Below are 2500 nucleotides of genomic sequence, written 5' to 3' on the forward strand. Positions count from 1 at the left end.
GGTGCTCCATTGATAGAGAATGAGGTTCCCTTATTATGTCAATAGGTTGGTGCTCCATTGATAGAGAATGAGGTTCACTTATTATGTCAACAGGTTGGTGCTCCATTGATAGAGAATGAGGTTCAAATATTATTTCAACAGGTTGGTGCTCCATTGATAGAGAATGAGGTTCCCTTATCATGTCAACAGGTTGGTGCTCCATTGATAGAGAATGAGGTTCACTTATTATGTCAACAGGTTGGTGCTCCATTGATAGAGAATGAGGTTCAGTTATTATGTCAACAGGTTGGTGCTCCATTGATAGAGGATGAGGTTCCCTTATCATGTCAACAGGTTGGTGCTCCATTGATAGAGAATGAGGTTCCCTTATTATGTCAACAGGTTGGTGCTCCATTGATAGAGAATGAGGTTCCCTTATTATGTCAACAGGTTGGTGCTCCATTGATAGAGAATGAGGTTCCCTTATTATGTCAACAGGTTGGTGCTACATTGATAGAGAATGAGGTTCAATTATTACATCAACAGGTTGGTGCTCCATTGATAGAGAATGAGTTTCCCTTATTATTTCAACAGGTTGGTGCTCCATTGATAGAGAATGAGTTTCCCTTATTATTTCAACAGGTTGGTGCTCCATTGATAGAGAATGAGGTTCACTTATTATGTAAAATGCTTGGAGTGCGTGGAATTAGCACAGGAGTGCAACAGATTCTTAAATTTTTTTAACTAGTTTTAAAAACAACTTAGTTTTCTTATCCAGCATTTGTCACATGTCACATGACCCTTCTTCTAGTGGCTCTAATGTATGAACTTAATAAACAATTAATCATTGTCATTATTGTGCCAGTCCAAGTGAACATTTGGTGTATCACTCTTATAGCCGTTTTCTATATAAAACCAATTGATCATAATCTTTATTATAACAGCCCAGCCCATCACTTCAACTCAGAGGCGTTTGCTGAGGGCAGGCGCCTTATAACTGATGGGGTGGCCAGCATCAAGGCCAACATACAAAGGGAGAACTTCCAGGCTGCCAGAGAGACACTGGGGAGAGTACTACACACACTACAGGTAAGAGGAGAGAGAGGGGGGGGGGGGGGGGGGGGTGAAAGAGGGGATATGCAAACAGTTCCAGTAGCTAGAGAGACACTGGGGGGAGGACTGTACACAGTACAGGTAGCTAGAGAGACACTGGGGAGAGTACTGTACACAGTACAGGTAGCTAGAGAGACACAGGGAAGAGGACTGTACACAGTACAAGTAGCTAGAGAGACACTGGGGAGAGTACTGTACACAGTACAGGTAGCTAGAGAGACACTGGGGGGAGGACTGCACACAGTACAGGTAGCTAGAGAGACACCGGGGAGAGGACTGTACATACTACAGGTAGCTAGAGAGACACTGGGGAGAGGACTGTACACAGTACAGGTAGCTAGAGAGACACTGGGGAGAGTACTGTACACAGTACAGGTAGCTAGAGAGACACTGGGGAGAGGACTGTACACAGTACAGGTAGCTAGAGAGACACTGGGGAGAGTCCTGTACACAGTACAGGTAGCTAGAGAGACACTGGGGATAGGACTGTACACACTACAGGTAGCTAGAGAGACATTTGGGAGAGTACTGTACACAGTACAAGTAGCTAGAGAGACACTGGGGAGAGTTCTGTACACAGTACAAGTAGCTAGAGAGACACTGGGGAGAGTTCTGTACACAGTACAAGTAGCTAGAGAGACACTGGGGAGAGGACTGCACACAGTACAACTCTTCTCTAGTGCTCCTAAATATTTTGTTGTGCTCCTAACTTGTGTATGGCGCAGTAGGTAGCTTCGCGGTTATAGTGTTGGGCCAGTAACCGAAATGTTGCTGGATCGAATCCTTGAGCTAAAAAGGTACACATCTGTCTCTCTGCCCCTGAACAATGTTCCCCGGTAGGCCATCATTGTAATTAAACATTTGTTTTTAAGACTTGCCTAGTAAAATGAAGGTTAAAGACATTTTTTTTTACAAATAAATAAATAAAATAACAAATGTTTTTGTCGCACCAGCGTGATTAGAGCCCTGTCTGCAAGTAAGGGGAGAGAGAAGGAGAGGGAGGGAGGAGTGGGAGAGGGAGAGAGAGGAGTGGGAGAGGGAGAGAGAGGGATAGGGAGGAGTGGGAGAGGGAGAGAGAGGGATAGGGAGGAGTGGGAGAGGGAGAAAGAGGGAAGAGAGAGAGAGAGAGAGAGAGAGAGAGAGAGGAAGAAGGAGGAGTGGGAGAGAGAGGGAGAGGAATAGGGAGGAGTGGGAGAGGGAGAGAGAGGAGTGGGAGTGGGAGAGAGAGGAATAGGGAGGAGTGGGAGAGGGAGAGAGAGGAGTGGGAGTAGGAGAGATAGGAATATGGAGGAGTGGGAGAGGGAGAGAGAGGAGTGGGAGTGGGAGAGAGAGGAATAGGGAGGAGTGCGAGTGGGAGAGAGAGGAGTGGAAGCAGGATAGGGAGGAGTGGGAGAGGGAGGAGAGAGAG

General features: G+C 46.3%; 1 protein-coding gene across 1 annotated transcript in view; it reads left to right on the forward strand.

The window, feature by feature from the left end:
• Positions 1-2500, forward strand: part of LOC139375491 (von Willebrand factor A domain-containing protein 7-like) — an 8779-nt gene that overhangs the window by 1642 nt on the left and 4637 nt on the right. Inside the window, exon 3 of the mRNA XM_071117325.1 lies at positions 924-1068. Within this exon, the coding sequence (XP_070973426.1) occupies positions 924-1068 (145 nt within the window). The remainder of the gene's footprint in view (positions 1-923; positions 1069-2500) is intronic.

The sequence above is a fragment of the Oncorhynchus clarkii genome, chromosome 19 (assembly GCF_045791955.1).
Source record: "Oncorhynchus clarkii lewisi isolate Uvic-CL-2024 chromosome 19, UVic_Ocla_1.0, whole genome shotgun sequence".
NCBI classification, from domain to species: domain Eukaryota; kingdom Metazoa; phylum Chordata; class Actinopteri; order Salmoniformes; family Salmonidae; genus Oncorhynchus; species Oncorhynchus clarkii.